Source organism: Protobothrops mucrosquamatus, unplaced genomic scaffold (assembly GCF_001527695.2).
Source record: "Protobothrops mucrosquamatus isolate PMUCROS unplaced genomic scaffold, P.Mucros_1.0 scaffold411, whole genome shotgun sequence".
Lineage (NCBI taxonomy): Eukaryota > Metazoa > Chordata > Lepidosauria > Squamata > Viperidae > Protobothrops > Protobothrops mucrosquamatus.
Window position 1 is genome coordinate 492,003 of NW_015386740.1, and position 18,424 is coordinate 510,426.

At 35.8% G+C, this 18,424-nt stretch overlaps 1 protein-coding gene across 3 annotated transcripts in view; it reads right to left on the reverse strand.

The window, feature by feature from the left end:
* Positions 1 to 18,424, reverse strand: part of DCLK1 (doublecortin like kinase 1) — a 159,335-nt gene that overhangs the window by 43,021 nt on the left and 97,890 nt on the right. For all 3 annotated transcript variants that reach the window (XM_015816185.1, XM_015816184.1, XM_015816186.1), the window contains exon 6: positions 2,347 to 2,431. In XM_015816185.1, the coding sequence (XP_015671671.1) occupies positions 2,347 to 2,431 (85 nt within the window). The remainder of the gene's footprint in view (positions 1 to 2,346; positions 2,432 to 18,424) is intronic.

Genomic DNA, 18,424 nt, shown 5'->3' on the forward strand with positions numbered 1-18,424 from the left:
TCCACAGTATCAAAAGCCGCTGAGAGGTCCAAAAGAACAAGGACAGAGGAATAACCCCTGTCCCGGGCCCTCCAGAGATCATTAACCAACGTGACCAATGCCGTTTCCGTGCTGTGTCCCGGCCTGAAGCCCGACTGGTATGGGTCTAGATAGACTGCTTCATCCAAGTGTCGAGGGAACTGCTGCGCAACCACACTCTACAGCTTTCTGCTATGTAGCATAGCCTATTTAGTATATATAGAATATTTCAGCCCTTCTTTGGGAGATAGACCAAAAAATGATCAAATTCTAATGTAATTATAAAAACAAAAACTATCACGTGCCACCTGCTTATTGAGTAGGAGCTGTGAGTCCAGGAGGGATCCTAATTTGCCTGCTGGATCTGTTTAGGGCAGTGCGACCCATCCAGAACAAAAAATGGCCTAGTCCTAGAATTGGCAGGCCCCCAAACCCAAAATCACTCAGTCTTGCCAGGGTTCAGCTAAAGGCTGGTTTTCCAGACCCTCACAGCCTGCAGGCAATGAGATAAGAAGTTCATGGCTTTGCCTAATTTGCTGAGACAGAGATACAGAATTGACTATTATCAGCATACTGATGATATCTCACTGCATGGCAATGGATGAGCTGAGTAGTTTTATATAGGTGTTAAATAGTAAGGGGAAGAGTACCGAACTCTGTGGCACCCACATAAACCAACACAACACTATGTGGCCCGCCCAAATCTCTGAACTGATCTAGAAATATACTGTGGTCGAAGGAATTGAAAGCCACAGAGAGGCCAAGAAGGGCAAGGATGGATGCACAAGCTCTTGTCCCACCCTCAACAGAGATCATCCAAAAGTGTGGTCAATGCCATTTCCATTTTATACTCAGGACTGAATCCCAACTAAAAGAGATCCAGATAATCCACTTCTTCCAAGTGCCTCTGAAGCTCCGCAATCACCTTTTCAATCACCTTTCTCCCAAAAGGGGAAGCTAGATGCTGAATGAAAATTGTGGTGTCCAACAATAGCTTCTTCAGAACCTATAAAGAGGTGAACCAAGGTCTCTTTAAGAGGCAAAGGAATAACTCACTCAAAGAAGAATTAATCATTGCTAGGACCCACTTTAACTTTATTTATAGAAACAGGATGTGTACACCGCTGAAAGTAAGTTTCAACTGAAGTGGTACATAAGCCCAATTGGTAAATAAATAATATAGACATCTTTTTAAAAATTTTAAATCTCAAATGCATACATGTCTACATTTCTTTAGTGTGTAGAAAAGAAGTAATAATTGCTTGAGCCAGAGTCAGCAACTAAACAGAAAATCCACAAGGACTGAAAAAGAAATGTTCATAGCTGATCATATGATGTTAATGATCTGCTACAAATAAGAATTTCTCTGGCAGAATCTCAAAATAGATTTTTCTCTGGAGTTTGACTTATACATCATAAGAAAATTATAAATAGCAATAATATACTCATGCTCACCTTAAACACTGGAAGAAGCCTGAAATTATATAGAATTCACTAGCAAATAAAAATGACTTAGCAGCACAGAAAAAAAGAAAGGTTAAATGCAAATCCTGGACAGAATATATTTACTTATTTCTAAAGAAATAGCCATTTTTCTTAAACTTAAACTTCCTTTCATTTAGTTGGAAATCCCTTTTTGCTAGAAATTCCAGCCTTAATCTGAACCACTACAAAATAACATTGACCCTCTTTTCCCAATTCCAACCAATAGCTTCTCCCAAAGTTTCCATTTCTAGTTCTGCTTCTACCTTTTCAAAAGAATCAATTCTTCTCTCCCTAGAAAATTTCTCTCCCTTTCTGGGCTACAGTATCTATTGATTTGTGGATGAACAAGAATCATGCCTGAACTATGAATGAGGATTGTTGATGTTTGCAGTCAATGAATAATCCAAACTAGGCTGCAGACTAACATTCACAATAATTCAGTTCAGTTCACATGAAATTATGATATACTCCTTCATATTTGTGGCATGTATACAAAAGGTTTAGGCAATTACTAATTAACTTTCAAACCATAGCAATTAAAACCTCTATAAACAACCTGAACTAGAAAATTAACCAAACAAATTTTTTTTTTGTCAAGGACATGTATTCTCATACTTAGGATATAATATACAGTAGGAATATTTTGACTATGGGAAAAATGGAAAATGGCTATGAAAGTATCTGATTATTCAGTAACACATGGATGCTAAAGACAGTTTAATACAAAACATCAATTCTGCCCTAATATCAATAATCTTTCTTTAACTTTTAGAGGCAATAAATCACAGAGACCTTTGTATTATCACCTTTTAAACAGAGAGACATTTTATCTACTTATATTACCTTCACCAGGCCCATCGGTTTCATCCATCGAACTGCAGACTTTGGTAGAGGCTAGTGAGGTAGAGGAACCACTGTGCTGAGAGCTCTGAAAATATAGAATTGGATTGGATAAAGATAATTAAATATGGTTTCAAGAAAGCAAATTATAACAAAAAAACACTTAGAGAGACTTCTTGATAGATGATCTGAAATGGTATTTTTTTTTTAAAATGGACTTAAAACATTCTATTCTTGAATACCTTCTGAAACCATTTTCAATTTACTGCTTATTATGTAAAAACCTGCTATGCAATGTTTTCTTTCCTTGTTAGCCTCCTTATCATTTTTAAATAATTCTGTTAAAATGCTCTATCATTGAAAATGTATTAGGATTTGAGGTGTTAGTCACCAGTACATGTTCTTCTGCTTTCTTACTTGTAAAGTTTGCTACATGAATGACTCACCATAGCAGAAAAAAATGCTTATTCAAAAGGCCTGGAGGAAAATGTTAACCTTTCCCATGCCTTCTTCATAAGCAAGAGATGTGCCAAGAGCCATTAACAAATTCAAAGTAAAAAAGAGATTTTGTATTCTCACCTTATTTGTATATAGCCTTCTAATAGCATTATGGTATCTTCCCAGTCCTTGAACAATGCAACAAATTTTAACTAATACCTGGATACGCAACAAAGAAGCTGGTGGTCAGGAAGCCAACAGCAGGTCAAGCAAGATATTATTTACCGTATGTTTCCATCTATAAGACACACTTTTATATAAGACGCTCTGGCATGCGAGTTGCAAGCTTACAGCAAACAAAGTCAGCGCTGGGAGCAACCGCCTCACAGCGCTCTAAATAGATGCCTCCTGGCTGGCCCCACCCCCCACCCACCTAACCAGCATCTGGCACGATGAGCATGCATAGTCAGTTCACAGCAGCAGCCTTCCGACCCTGGTAAACAAACCGGCGTGAGCACCGGCATGACAGCAAGGCAAGGGAAGCAAAGGCAGGTTTTAAACTCCCCACCATTTCTGTGCGCTGATCATTTGTTTGGCGGAGCGCCGAACAGCTGAGCCGGCAAATCCAGAAGTTCAGCTGGCCGACAATCTTGCCCCCTTCCCCCCCCGTTAGTGGCCAGCCCACAGGGGCTTGACATCTGGACTAGGCAGCATGGCAGCGGCATGTAAAGAACCCACACAGGCATGCCCTAGGCTGTGGAGGTTACCATTATTTTTTTGCGTATAAGACACTGCACTTGTATAAGACACATCTGATTTTTGAACAGGGTGTTTGCAGGAAAAAATAGCGTCTTAATACATGGAAAAATACAGTAGTTTGCATTTTTGTTAGCAAGATCTTGATTAGGAATTAATGCTTTGTCTGGACTTATCTATTATATATTTAATTTGGTACCAATGTGCACATGTATTTTAATATAAATGTGGGGTTTTTCCATTATCTATTTTCTCTGTTTGTATCAAGTGCTCAAAAAATTTGTATGTAAATGGTTTCATAAATGTATTTCCTCCCTCCCTCCTCTCTCTCTCTCTCTCTCTTCTCTCTCTCTCTCTCTCTCTCTCTCTCTCTCTCCCTCTCTCTCTCTCTCTCTGTGTGTGTGTGCGCGCGTATGTGTGTGTGCATGTATGTACGTATGTATTACAATGGGTGAAGTAAACCATATATAATTTTCTATATATATTAGATAAATAGGACTTTTTGCAGTCTTTTTCTTAAAATCTTGGGTTTGACAGTGAATTAATCTGGCAGCTTCATGTCCCTTCCCTTTTCAAAGCTTTTCATTTGTATATTTGATTAAAATATTTCCCTTATTCTCATCTAGAGGATGACAGGTGTATTATTTTTATAGCTAGCTCACATAACTGTATATTCTTTGAAGAGGCAACATAATATTTGAGCCTGGACTGCAAAGCTCCCCAAAACCACAGAGATGAAAAATTGTAAATTTTCTGTATCTGCTTGCTACCATCTAGTGGTATTTCTAAGGTCCAGAAACTGTAGTCCTAATAATAATTCTTCTTATATCAAATTCCCTTTGTTTTACTAAATAAGGATATTATCAATAGATTCTTAGCTAAGGAATTAAATTATAGATATTTTTGTGCAACTACTTAAGAATCAGAGGCAATTATAGTCCAAAAGAAGGTAAAAATCTGTTCAGTGTATTCTTACTGTAATCTTTTGACCCATGCCTTATAAGAACTTCTAGAGTTACATTCATTATGCCTTAATCTCTATAAATGATATGACTAATTTCTTCTTGTGAAAGGAAAATGTTACTTATCACTGCCTTCTCATTTCTACTTTTCAGTGACAACTCTGAACTTCATTTATTCAACATACAATATTAACAGATGGCTGCCAGCATGTTTCTTGAAACAGTCCATGAACTGCAGAATGCTCCCCAGTGGCCAAATGAGTGGAGACAAAGAGTTATTCTAAAGATTGGCTCCAGCTAGTATGATAAGAATATACAGGCCTTGCCCAAATGCAACACATTCTCCAATTCATTATTTCCAAACTTAGTGGCCCAAAGACTGAGAGTTCATGAAAGTTGAAGTCCAACACATCCAAAGAACATCAGGTTGAAAAATTCTCTACTGCTCTGATACTTTTATAATATCGGTAAGAGATAAAACAAAACAGTGGAAAGACATTCCCGGACTACTAAAGATATCTGAGCATCAAACTCTCATGATAACAATGAACCTTTCCTTGGTTTTGCACAAAGAAAATAGATATTTTGCTGCCTGGTGGGAATGTACCAAATAAATTGAACATTTGTATGGAAAGTCTATAGTAAAATCCCAGACAGAAAAGATATCTGATATTACCATGCAGTTTCAAAGTAGAAAGACATAAATTTCAAGTTTGCATATATTTATTTCTGTGTTTGCTTCAATATATTATTTTAAAATAATATACATCGTAATGTAATAAATATAGTCATTTATAATGGTGATATAGCTCTGTTTTATTTAGATCACTTTACAAAATGGACTTCACAGATTTTTAATTTTAAGGAAAAAAACCTGAATACCATTTAAAAATCAGTTTACTCTGTGATCTTTGATTTCAGTGTACAGTTATTTTCGACAGTATTAATAATAGAACTGAAATATAAACTTTCATGTAAAACTTGATTTTTTTTTAAAAATGGAGTTATTTAAATATTCACACTGATTATTGACTCTTATTAACTTAGGCACATGCATTGCCTAACACTGGAAGATCATCATCTATAATAATATGGTTGTTTTTACATAGAATCATTGGATTGGAAAAGACCTAAAAGGTCATCAAATCCAACCCCTGGTATACTCCAGGATTCATTGCACCATTCCTGATGCATAACAATGAAAATTCTAAAAATCTCCAGTGAAGGGGAACAAACCACTTCATATGGGAATTTATTACTGTCAATAATTTTTTTTTCTAATATCTAGTCCAGGGGTAGTCAACCTTGGCTCTTTTATGACTCGTGGACTTCAACTCCCAGAATTCCTGAGCCAGTATAGCTGGCTCAGGAATTCTGGGAGTTGAAGTCCACGAGTCATAAAAGAGCCAAGGTTGACTACCCCTGATCTAGTCTATATCCTAATCCTTGAAGTATCATTCCATTAGTTCTTCTGTTACCATCTGCAGCAAGTGAGAATAAGTCCAAACCCTTTACAATAGGATTTAGTGTAGCTCATGATTATTGTTTAATTGTTTCTGCCAAGACATAAAGAGGATTGCTTGTCAATAAAGTTATATTTTTACCTAGAAAGTACATAGAAAAATTTCTCATTTCATTATATTTCCATCAGGTCATATGGTAATTGCAGCAGAATTTCTAAAATTTTCTTACTAAATTATTGTCTCTTACCAAAATAATACCATTATTTGGTTGAGTGAGTTTTATCTGATTTGTATTAAAATTTATCTTAGAGCTTTATCTTGTAGTTTTCATTATTTTCAGATAGTTACAAAAAAGAGTTGTATTTCATTCAAAAAAGACTCATACAAAAGGCATTCATTTACTCCAAAGAGCAACTGAAAACCATTCTTATTCAAGGGTTCAGGAAAAATGCTTTTGTTCCTAAACCATAAAATCTGTATTCATTTATAATATTAAACAGAGGAAAAATAGCATAAAATAAGATAAATGTAAATAGATTAGTAGATAATTTTCTCACTTGTTTAAAGCAAATAATGGAATTTCAAAATGTTCCTGCTCAATTATAGGGTGATGAAGGATAAACCAAAGATAAATGGCTGTGCATTATTAATGTATTTAATAATATTTACACTGTGAATTCCAGCGAGTTTGGTTGGATACACAATTATATTTACATGTGATGTCAGCTTTAGCATGGTAAGGTCAACTTTAATTTAATGTTCCATTATTCTTCTAGATAGATTCATAAATTTGTTATCACCCAATGCATCTTTAAGGCTGGGAACTTTTCTGGAACCTACAGTATTTGCATAATACCAGAGATGGGAGCAAGCAATATCTAGTCACATAACTTCCTGCTTAAATTTTAATTCCCCCCCCCCCCCAGCAATAATTTATTAAGATTTGGGCTGAACATATTACAAAAGTATAAAAAAGACCAAAGGAATAATTAAAGAAATTAGGGATAAAAATTAGCAAGCCATGATTTGTTATTTAAAACTTTGGATTACTACTTTGAGTCAGTTTTTGACTCCTGATGACTGCTTGGACTTTCAGAAGTTATTTACCATTGCTTCCTATATAAGGCTGAGAGTGAGTGACAGCCCCAAGGTCAGCCAGCTGACTTTGTGACCAAAGAAAGATTAGAGCTCACAATTTCAAGCTTGATGTCTTAAATCAGTATATCATACTGGCTCATTAAAATAAATACTAACATTTTCAAGTAAACACGTATCTTGCTTAAAACACATACTACAATCGTGGTGTTTTCATTTTTTTTTAAATTCCTAATAGTTTGAAAATCTTAATACACCCATTATTTTAGAGTTCAATATAATTCATTTTTATCTCAGTAATACTTAATCTCTGCTCCTGGATCAAAAGCAGAACTCAAATGCAAGCTTTCCTGAGCGCTGCTTCCTTTAGAATAGATCTTCAACTTAAAGATGGAAATTGGAGAAACAGGACTACACATCTTCTTCTCTTCTGCCCTAGTTAGACTACTTGTACATTCAGGGGAAAAGCCTAGACCAGTGATGGCGAACCTTTTAGAGACCGAGTGCCCAAAAACTGGCCCCGTCCCCGCTCCACCCCCTGCCCCGCCCCCGCCCCATCCCCTACCCCGCCTGCCCGTAGGGCCACTCACCGCCTCCAGGGCCCTCCGCAGATCGCCCAGGCAGCCCAGCAGCACTATGGCGGTCATGCCCTCTGCCCTCACCTGCAGCATCAACTGTGCATGATGGGGTGTGAGGGCAGAGTCTTGTCTACGCTGCCTGAGTGCCATGTCCTTGGCTGCGCTGCTCTGCGTGGGCCACGCTCAGGGGCGACTCTCCTTCAGGGGGGCTGCTGGAGAGGAGGGGGTCACGGGGGGAGGCAAGGCTGGCGCAACGGCACGTGTGCCCACAGAGAGGGCTCCGAGTGCCGCCTCTGGCACCTGTGCCATAGGCTTACCACCACTGGCCTAGACAAAGCTACATAGGCCATTTGATTTAGAATAGTGCACGAATGTATTTAGTGAATGGAATAGCTTCATCAGCTTAAACTTCAATTAATTAATATTAGGATTTGATTTCAAATTATATTTTTATCTGACACAAAGAAATGTTATCTGAAAATATTTTGACTAAACCTAAATGCATATATTATTTAGAAATACATCCAGTTAGGTGCATAATTATGCACAGTTTAGTCTCTTAATCACCTTTGCTCCTTATGCAAACCACAGCATTTCTGAAACATATTTTCCATCCTAAATAATAAATACTTTCTTGCATCAGTAAAAACAAAAAACACAGCCCAGTTTATGTGAATATTTACCTATACTAAGTAAGTACTATCTTGATCCATGTTAGTATAACTTGATGCTACTTTTCTGTATAACTCAAATACGTACTTTATAGACATTATCCGGTAATCCAGTATAAACTGAATTTATACTTGTTATACTTAAGAGTATAACCACCAAAACCAGTTGATTCACTCAAGGTGATTACACTTTTCTCTACCCCTGTTTCTGGTTGATTCAAAGGAATGAAACAATTATTTCTTAAATATCAAGTAAGAACAAGTACTTGCATGGGAAATTTTATGAATTTTCTTGAACATGAACTTCCATTAAATGTGTTCTTATACAGGCTCAAAAGAAAAAGTTGTACTTTTACTTTATGGAAGTTGTACTGAATTTCTTTGTTTCATTGAATTTAGTAAGATATTGCCATTTCATTCATTTTTTTCAGTTTATTTTTGCTCTTTGCATTTATCAAATTCAGTCCTATGCAAACCGTACATGTTATTCCCATTTCTGTCACTCTTGTGCTTTTAATTTCTATTTATTGGATGAGGGTGAAGGTAGGTCATGATATATAGCAAAGTTTGAAGGACATTTAAATTTTTCTCTTAATGATTATTTTATATTTATGGAACTGTAATTCATGCTGCATAACTACAACAGGGCAAACATTCTGTTCGTGAAGTTATACACACTATACTTCAATAGAGTTGTATATCACATTAGGATTACTAAAGAAAAAAGATAATTCCAGACCAAAAAGGCTTGGTGGAACCTGAAGCACTCAATATAAATGGCAAGTCTAAATTTTAATTCAGTCTGCACCATTTGAAATGTCATCGCCGTTAAACAAACTTTGAGAGGAAGTTCTTGTTTCAGTTTCTGGCCACCTGGCCGCTTTTATGGCACACCTACATTAAAGAAAGTAGCTGCATAAAAGCAGGATTTGATCTGTAAGTACTTCACTTCCAGATCAGCTTAATTTAACAGATGGTCAACATACCACCATTACTCTGTGATGGAAAAAAGAAGATCAGCACTATAGGGTTTCAAGCACATTTTACTGAAAGTTTTGTTCTGCAGTTCATTGGTAAATATTTTAAATGGGTAACCTCAGTAATAGTTCTCAGGCTGAAAGTACATCAGTGCATACTAGTGCTTTAAGCACCGCAAATTAATATATGCGGAAGATCTTTCTTCTGTTCTATTTGTAGCTTTAAGGGAGCTCTTTATGTCCGATGTATCACAGAAAAAAAGGTTGTAAATCAGAATGCCTATGATTCTGCCCAATATTTTTCCATAGTATTTGTTATTGGGAAATAAAAATGATTGTCAGATTAACTTTAACCAAGGTTTTGTGTTTTCCAAAGCCTGCAAACTTATAACATTTACATTGTCTCATTGTGAAAAAAACATTGGAGCCAGGGACATACGTTTAAGGCCGTTTCATTTTCAGACTGAATATTCGGGCAATTTAAGTGTGCTTTGAGGAAAGAAAAACTAGCAAACTACAGTAATCATACAGTATTGAATTTCTTATCTTTTAAAAATGCCAGCTCCTAACATACACAAAGTTGAAGCCAGGGGATTCAATAAACATGCTATATGAAAATACCCTTTAAAATATATTGTAAAGGGCAGTGAAGCAGTGTTGTCTATGGTGAGCAAGATGATATTTTGGTAGTTTTCAGATAAAAAGCAAAGGGCATCTTAACTCTTCCAGTTCTCTTTGTTTTGTAAAAAGATGTCAAGTTCACATAAAGTGACAATCAGGACAGTAGGTTAACGCATAGATGAAAATGAAGGAACATGATTTTGTTTGTAACACAGTTTTATTCAGAAAGTTTCACTATATCACAGGGCTATATAGTTTCATTATATCTCAGGTAGAAACAAAGCAGTTGCTAAGTCAGAAGATGTTGGTATCATGACCAGAATGCAAATATTTTTTTTCTTTAATATGCTATTATTTTATATTTATTACCAGGAAAGGGGAGATATAGTTTTGCAGTTGACTGATAGATGAAAACAATCAAGATAATTTTTAATCTTTTATTTTCTACTTTTAGTTACTTAAATTTCTTCAAGCTACAACGTAACACCCAGAAAAGGAAACTAAGTTTTGTCTCATGATTCACCGGGATTTCTGGGATCCTTGATGCTCTCTGTGCTTGATTGTTTTCTGATGTTGTTGTAGTGCTGATGTTACCTAGTTTGGTAATGAAATATCTGCAAGAAAACAAGGAAGCTCAGAAAACAGCAAGGACCCCACAGTTCAACCCTGAGCTACAAATATGCTCTTCTATCTGTCTCTGATATTTACAAGCTCAACAATATTTTGTATGTACTACAATAACTTACTATGGTTCATTACTACAGTATACCAGTTCCAAGAATCAGCCAGGGGTTTGTAATGGCTGCAAACGTTGATGGAGTTAGCAGAGATGGCTAAACTGACTGCTTTGATTAAAGAAAAACACACACAATTACTTTTGTTTCTACTTGGAAACTGCTTTTGGACTTTGTGCTTGAGGTGGGGAAAAAAAACAAAACTTTGATTTTGGGTTTTACTGATTATATAGGTTTGTTGTTATAGAAATGGCTAGCTTATATTACTATGTAAAAGTAAAACGTTGAGGTTTGATGCTATTATCTTATTCTACTGCACCAAAGGGAGCTGAAAATCAAGACCTTTTCTTTTTTCCCTTTGCCCTACACTGTTCCCTTCCCTTTTCCCTCCCTTACTTTTCCACTATTTTCTTTTGTATTTTTGTATTTTATGTTATAAACTAATAAAGCAAGAGTAAAAAAAAAAAGAATCAGCCAGCAGTTTGTGAAGGAAATAGGAAATATTTTAAAATACAGCCAGAATTCATAATAATGGGATTTACATAACTTACAAATAAAAAAAAAAGCTTACAGTTCCAAACTAGGGTACACACATATGTGTTGCTTTTGTTGTCTGGGAAGGGAAAAGTTGGGATTTATTTATTTGCTTAATATCGTTGCTATTTAAAAAGGAAAAATAAATCTGCCTTCTGATAGCTTTGCTTTCAAAGTACTATGAAATAAGCCATACCAGTATTTTATTTATCCATACTTATCATAAATGTTTATTTATTTTCATTTCAAAGCCAATATTGATTTATTTAATACATTTTTGCTCTGCTTTTCTTTACCTAAGCTTCCAGATTCTTTTTTTAATTCCTAGAATTCTCAAATGCTGTACTGTCTCTGTCAGCCACACTATAGTCAGGTAGCTACTCATCAATATTTGCAGAATCAGGAAATGTCAATTTCAAGTGAATTGTTAAAATCAGGAAAAGAAGGAAATGTTTAATCTATCACAGCTAACTACTAGAGAATTTTGTATCTGTCTGAATATTATAATTATCATAATCAGAATGCTGAGATGCTGAATTTCCCCATACATCATTTGTTTGAGTTTACTTTTTACTTTTTATTTATTTTTTATTAACTAACTTTTTAAATTGTGTTTAATATTTAAATTATATGTATGTGATTAATGAGATAATTATAATTCCCAGTAGCAATAATCAGGGCTTCTCTGAACATTTTAAGAATTAACAAAAGATGCTAATATTACAAGTTTTTTGGAGGCAAAATACAATTAATTGAGGAGGGCAGAAAAACTACTTAAGTTTTGGAAACATGTTAGCTGTGGAATTCTGGTAATTGAAGCCCATGCATCTTAAACTTGCCATGATTGAGAATCATTGCCATAAATCTACCATCCAGGAAAAAACCCCTATAAAATATTCTCCAACTTCAAGGTTTCCTCTTTCAGCATTCACACCTTACATTGCCTGTATTTATATTTACAGGCAGCTTTCTGTGCATAAGGAAAGGTAAAGTGATCTTGAATTAAATGATATTCTAAAGGTCAAGTTTTATTTTTGAACTATTTCATACAGTAATGTAGGAATTCAACTGCCCTCTGGTTCTATTTTTTCTCCCTCAAAACTCCAACCCAGTTATTTTTAAAATATAGCTCCAGGCTCCAAGTTAATATGAAGTCCTTAACTCATATTTGGTAGCACCCACAACATAACCAGTATGAGGCTCACTAATTTTTGCTTAAACAGTATGAGCTTCAGTATTTCAACAAAAATGGGTATTTTAAAATATGGCTTCGTTTTCTTTCATATAAATAAGCTTTTGACACCCAGGTTGCCTGAAGAAATAGCTAAGATCTGAAAAGTGAATTTTTTTTTCTATAGACAGAAATGGAACTTCTACTATTTGAACTATATTATGTCCATGAAAAATACCAATTTGTTTTTATTTTTCCATTTTCATTTTACAATATTCTGGTTAAAAATAAAGGCTTTAAAATCATGTGATTTAATCTGTACACTTTTTATTTATTGATAAATATGATAATGCTGGTAGTTCTTGAGAAACTAAAAATACGTTTTGAAAAAAGATCTTAAGAATTATAAAAATAGATTACCTTTTAGATAATCGTCTTTTGGCATTGTAGATTGCAGTTTAACAATCAAATAATTTGATTGTTTAATTAAAGTGCAAGAAGCACATGTAATCTTCCAGATCTTACATATCATGTTGCTATGGTGATTATCAAAAGATGAACACTCTATAACTTTTTTTAAAAAAAATTTCTACATTAATTCCTATTTGAATTAAGAAGTAAAATCATTGTTTTACTAATTTCTTCTCTTATGGAGTAGAGATAATTAATGCCAAAATAAGAGGCTCTCAATGTTAATTTTCAAGTATAATTTCAGGTACTAGAATCTATATGAAAATAAAATTTTTCGCAGATCATGTTCCCTTTTTCTATTTTAGGTATAATAATCTTTTATAAAGCTATGGTAATTTCTATTAGCAAAAATCTTTAAGTGTAGAACAATAAAAAAAACTGTACAGACTTCAGCAGAGTTTTTTAAATGGTTCCAGTGGCACAAAGAAACCACATAAAGTATTTTATATAAATATTTAAACAGATGTTTAACAGTGCAAGAGCTATGTTCTATTGCTTATTACACCAAAATATCATATTATAATATATATTATGCTATCCATGGATCTTATGTTGTCTATTTATTATCATGACTTTATTTATGTCTTTAATAGAATCATGCATATTTTTAGTTTAAGTGAAATGAAGGATATTTTATACTAAAATTATAAAGAGAAGATAAATGCTAGTAAGTTAGAATACATCTGTATATTAAAATGAAATATTTTACTTGCTACGGAAAATACTGTTTTTAATAACATACATTGGAGAAATATAGGTTGAAGATGTAATCTCTTGTTTATATGGTTCTTTTTTTTAAAAAAAAAAAAGGAAAAATATTTTCTTAGTGAAAAAAGTGAAAAAAATAATTACATTGTAAATAGTTCCTTTTAAATGTTGCTATAAACTTCTAACCCTGAAGTGTTATACAACCCCCACAACTCATGCCTCATTCAGTTTATACCGGCTCTCATAAATAATTGTACAGTAAAATCCATTTCTTTTAGTGAGAAGGAACTTTGCTAAAAACTTGCCAATGAATGGGAGACTTTATCCAAAATAGGTCTTTCTTCTTAGAAAGCATTACAAACTTTCTATAGCTCTCTCAGAAAATGTGCAAATATGGTTTTTCCATATGGGTTTCCTTTATCTAGATGTGAGCTATAATCTAATGCTAGTAAGAGTAGAATGCATCTCCTTTGGGACCTTTCTAGGACTTTTGTGCCACAACTCAGTGTTGGTTCCAGGACCCTACAAAGACGTCTTCTGAAAAGCACCTGACATGCAGGAATAAAGAGATCAGATAATTCCCGTGTATAAATACCTCTTCACTTAATGAAGGTTGATTAGTAATTTATGTGATACTGTTTTCTCAAGGAAAATTAATAGAAACCTATATGGATCCCTCTAACACAGTGGTTCTCAACCTTTTTAATGCCGCAACCCCAACCGGTCGTAAGTTGAGGACTAAACTGGTCGTAAGTCGAGGACTAAACCGGTCGTAAGTCGAGGACTAAACCGGTCATAAGTCGAGGACTACCCAACCGGTCGTAAGTCGAGGACTTTCCCTGCCCGGGAGCGCCGCGCATGCGTGGTTCCGCCCCCAGCGCCGGCCGAGGCATAGCTGGCAAGCGGCAGAGACAGAGCAGGCCGACCACCAGCTGGCCCAGCCCAAGGGAGGTAAGGCACCCGCCGGAAAAGGGGAAAAAATGGTGGACAAAACAAATGGCAGACAAAAAAAATGGCGGACAGCCTTGCTTGGCGACCCCCGTGAAATGGTCGATCGACCCCAAATGGGGTCCCGACCCACAGGTTGAGAACCACTGCTCTAACATCTAATGTAATGTGTCAATGTCTTTGTATTGAATTATTTTCATGCACTGATGAACAATTCATTTTACTGAGTTGTTGTTTTTTGCTCTTAAATTAACATTATGGATTTATAAATAATATATAGTACTTTAGTGAATTATATGAAATAAAATGTTACAGAAATCCAACAGGAGTTCATATTGGTTTTCAACAGCAAAAAAAAAAAATACTGTGCAAATAAACATTTTAAAGTATCATGTGATTAAAAAAAACTAAATTAATCTAAAGTATGAAATAGATGTTTCTGAAATACTAAGTTGTTGGATTATATGACTATAGTGTAATTCTGTTCATATAAAATGACAAAAGATGTGAAGAAGCTCTTTTGATTGAGCATGCTATCTGTTTAAAAAGAGTGGTGTTTAGACAATATTCTAAAAACTTAAGAGTCCCTTAGAAAATTCTCAGGAGTTCATCAATCAGTAGAATGAGAACAGCTGCCAGTACTCTTGAAATCCAACCACAGAAACTATTGCAGCCCAGTAATTTTGGCGGCTGTCAAGGATCTTGACAGACTTGAACATTGGGCACTATCTAACAAAATGAAATTCAATGGTGAAAAAAGTAAGGTTCTACATTTAGGCAAGAAAAACCCAAATGCACAGGTATAGTATAGGGGGTACCTTGCTCAATAGTAGCAACTGTGAGAGTGATCTTGGAGTCCTAGTGGACAATCACTTAAATATGAGCCAGCAGTGTGCTGCAGCTGCCAAAAAAGCCAACACAGTGCTAGGCTGCATTAACAGAGGGATAGAACCAAGATTATCTGAAGTATTAATACCACTTTACAATGCCTTGGTAAGGCCACATTTGGAATATTGCATCCAGTTTTGGTCACCACAGTGTAAAAAAGATGTTGAGACTCTAGAAAGAGTACAGAGAAGAGCAACAAAGATGAGTAGGGGACTGGAGGCTAAAACATATAAGGAATGGTTGCTGGAATTGGGTATGTCTAGTTTAATGAAGATAAGGATGAGGGGTGACATGATAACAGTGTTCCAATATCTCAGGGGTTGCCACAAAGAAGATTGAGTCAAGCTATTCTCCAAACCACCTGAAGGCAAGACAAGAAGCAATGGATGGAAACTAACCAAAGAAAGAAGCAACCTAGAACTAAGGAGAAATTTCCTGACAGCTAGAACAATTAACCAGTGGAACAACCTGCCTCCAGAAGCTGTGAATGCTTCAACACTGGAAGTTTTTAAGAAGAGACTGGGCAGCCATTTGTCTGAAATGGTATATTATTGTTACTGTTATTGTTATTGTTATATATGGAAAATGTCAAAGTTGGGAAATACTGCTTTAGAGCAGTGGTTCTCAACTTTTTTTCACCATGGACCCCCTTTAAATACTTTTTGTGCCTATGGACCATGGGCATGGCCCCCAAGACCTAACTTAAGATTTAAATCATTAAATTGCAGTGTATTCGGCTTCTAATAGGCAATATACTTGACTAACTCTACATATTTTAATATTGTACAGTGTATTTTAGAAAATGCATTCATATATATAATAAGGTGTTTAGGACTATTTTGACATATGGTATTGCTTGTGCCTAGTGGAGGAAACAACATGAACTAACATTGACAAAACTTTAGAATTTGGTTCGTTTGTGCATGGACTACTTCTGAAAATTTTCAGGGGGAAAAGAAATTAGGTACAGCAGAAGACTAAGAAAAATCAGTAATAATATAATTTGCAAAACATAACAGGGAAATTCTCCATTTTGAATATACAAGGTCTGAGCACCATTAATAGAGGTTCTCAAACTGGAGAGTGTCACCAGTAACTCTGGGGGTTACATTTTGGAAGCAATTTAGATATAACCAAACTGGAGACAACTGTCAAAATTTGTTCTAGCATCACCAAGAAAAAATGGTTTGTGCAGGAAGTATAAACAGAAAAGCCCATTATTAGTTGTTACAATACTCCAGGCCCAGGAAGAGATCAGTGTATTACCTCCACAAACAGAGGGACCAATGAAACAACAAGTTGGGTTTTGAGTGGAAGCACGTGTGGAGATGCTGCTGCAATTAAGAACCTCAGGAACATTTCTAACACTGCTCAAGTCAGGTTTGGGCATATGAAGGGTTATTCTCAAATCTACTATGAAATGACATCTTAGTTAAATAGCCAACACAAGGACACATAGAGGTTCCAAACTCATAATATGGCAAGTCCCAGCAGGCTGAAATTACTGGCAGCCTGAGCTATTTCCCATCATTTCCAGATTGAGGCACAAGAGGAGCTTATGCCATCCAAGGAGATCTGTGGCTTTGTCAAAGAGACTATCTGGCTGCAGTGATGGGGAGAAAACTTATCATCCAACTGAGCCTGTTTTCAGTACAAGGCCCAGGAATAGAGAGCAACCTCAGCAAGGCAAATTGTTTGGCAACAGTCACAGGTTAGAGAAAAGAGGATGAACTCAGGGCTTCCGGTTTTGCACAATAGCGCAAGTAGCCGAGGGATTGCGGGGTTCTGCACCCTACGGCCAATTATTTTCTGTTTGGGGACCCTAAATGGGCCTAAAGTCACCCCGGAGAGGTAACAAAGAAGGAGGAAGCCCCGCCGACCATGGGGAGATGGCGGTCAATCCGGTTGTTCAGGGAAAGCCCTCCAGAAACCAGCAGAAGAAAGGCTAGCTTCACTGCAGAGTCTAGCCCAGGGGTAGGCAACCTTGGCTCTTTTATGACTCGTGGACTTCAACTCCCAGAATTCCTGAGCCAGCATGGCTCAGCTTGAAAACCTCTCCCTTTTCCCTCAGCATGGCTGCCTCAGGAATTCTGGGAGTTGAAGTCCACGAGTCATAAAAGAGCCAAGGTTGCCTACCCCTCATCTAGCCCAAGCTACAAGTAGCCAAAGCCCAAAAGCACTAATTTAAGCTTGATCATAAACAATGTGTTTGGAACTGGGTAAGAATATTGATTTTTCTCTTCTACTTGATATTTGATTTCCTGGGGGGAAAAAAACCAAGAAGCAAAAATTCTCTGAAAGTGAGAAGGAGGGGGATTCTTGCCCCACCCTCTCATAGAAGGAAGCGGTGAACTAAACTTTTATGAGGGGCAGAAATATATTGAAATGAAATGAATATAAGACTTAAATCTGGATAAGTTTGAAATTGGTGGAATTTGTTAAGATTTTCTTTTCAATTTAACCTTACAACAAAAAAACTCTCAGAAAATAAAAACAGAGAGTGATCAGATAAAGTAGACAACTGAACATAAACTAGAGGAAAGAGATTTAAAAATGGAACCCAACAATGGAAGGAATTATGATTTAACTCAGGCGGAGAAAATCTTGCAGGAAATATTGGACGTGGAAAAGATAACCTACACTTCAAGATTGCAAAATAAGCCTGAGGACAAGAAAAAAGATTTGACAAAATGGATTATAGAGCTGTCAGGAGAACTACAAGAACTTGAGAGACAAAAAATGATAAGAGAAATTAAGAAAGAAATTAAGAAAGAAAGAAATTAAGAAATTAAGAAAGAAAGAAAGAAAGAAAGAGAAAGAAAGAAAGAAAGAAAGAAAGAGAAAGAAAGAAAGAAAGAAAGAAAGAAAGAAAGAAAGAAAGAAAGAAAGAAAGAAAGAAAGAAAGATTTTCAATGAATATGAAGGGGTGAAATCCTCCCACAAAAACATTTTACTGGATTTGTCTCCTGTACCTACAACAACATCTACATGGGACATCTACGATAATATCTAAGACAACATCTACGACAACATGGGAAGACTTTTTGGTCCAGCAGAACACACTGA